At 37.7% G+C, this 1,330-nt stretch overlaps 1 protein-coding gene across 1 annotated transcript in view; it reads left to right on the forward strand.

Moving 5' to 3' along the window:
* Window positions 1-1,330, forward strand: part of LOC103209795 (L-lactate dehydrogenase C chain) — a 69,572-nt gene that overhangs the window by 36,804 nt on the left and 31,438 nt on the right. The window contains exon 4 of the mRNA XM_007955694.2: window positions 384-557. Within this exon, the coding sequence (XP_007953885.1) occupies window positions 384-557 (174 nt within the window). The remainder of the gene's footprint in view (window positions 1-383; window positions 558-1,330) is intronic.

Here is a 1,330-nt window from a genome sequence, read left to right on the forward strand (position 1 = left end):
CAATCCTGATACCACGTTTTTCTTCATATAGTCCAGCTTCTCGGATTATTTGCTCAGCATATAGATTGAATAAGTGTGGAGAAAGAATACAACCCTGATGCACTCCCTTCTTCTGATGGTTAGATATACAGATGGGCATATACACATCTCAAAAGAGGATTTTTGTTTTGTTTTTTTAAATTCTGATAGCAAGTAACTTAACATTTTTAAAACCATGTGAGAGTGATTATCCGTATTTCTTTGTTGATTTACTTTACTTTGTAATTAAGTTGTATTTGAATCCAAGGCAACTGAACTATATATTCAGTAAAGAAAATTGTAAAAAAAAAAAAAAAAAAAAAGTTACTGTAATTTTTTTTCTGACTAGGACTTTTTCTTCCTAGTGGATATTTTGACATATGTGGTCTGGAAGATAAGTGGTCTACCTGTCTCTCGTGTAATTGGAAGTGGTTGTAATCTAGACTCTGCCCGTTTCCGTTACCTCATTGGGGAGAAATTGGGTGTCCATCCCACGAGCTGTCATGGTTGGATTATTGGAGAACATGGAGATTCTAGTGGTAAGTATAAACTTATTATGTAATCACCTTTCTTATCTATGTTGTTGTTGTTATGTGCCATTGATAGCGACCCCTCCTTGGGTTTGCGAGGCAGTATCACTATGGAAGTAGATTGCCCCATCTTCCTTCCGAGGAGTAGCTGGTGGGTTTGAACCACCAGCCCTCTGGTTAGCAGTCAGGTGCCTTAGGCACTATGCTACCAGAGCTCCTTTCTTATCTGTAATAATCCTTATTTTTTATAATCCTTATTTTTAAAAGATTTTTCCCCTGATATTAATATAGCTGCACAGCTTTCACTTTGTTGGTATTTCCCTGATGTATCATTTTCTATTCTATTACTTTCATCATTGATTTAGTGATTTGCATCGATTTAGCGATCTCTCATAAAATAGTAATAATATTTATCTTACCTGGAACACTTATATTTGTTTCGATTTTTTTAATTGTGATTTACAAAGCAAATTCACTTTCCATACAGCAGTTTACATACACTTTGTCTCACCACATTGACTACAATTTACCCCAATGCAACAGCTCCCCTCCCATTTCCTCCCCATAGTTACCTCTTCTCAGTATCCATTCCTCCATGCACTCCTGCACCTTGAGCTGTCTCCCTGTGCATAAGCAGCCCTTCTTTCTCCCATGATTGTTCTCTCCAAGGAGTGTATCTACCTGAGGTAAATGTTCAACTCATATTCCTGTCTTTTGTTTAGCTGGAAACCACAGGTGTGGGTTCAATTCCAGACCTGAAGGGCAGCTAGGGGCCATAGTCT

This window comes from Orycteropus afer, unplaced genomic scaffold (assembly GCF_000298275.1).
Source record: "Orycteropus afer afer isolate SDZICR_OR568_19922 unplaced genomic scaffold, OryAfe1.0 scaffold00014, whole genome shotgun sequence".
Lineage (NCBI taxonomy): Eukaryota > Metazoa > Chordata > Mammalia > Tubulidentata > Orycteropodidae > Orycteropus > Orycteropus afer.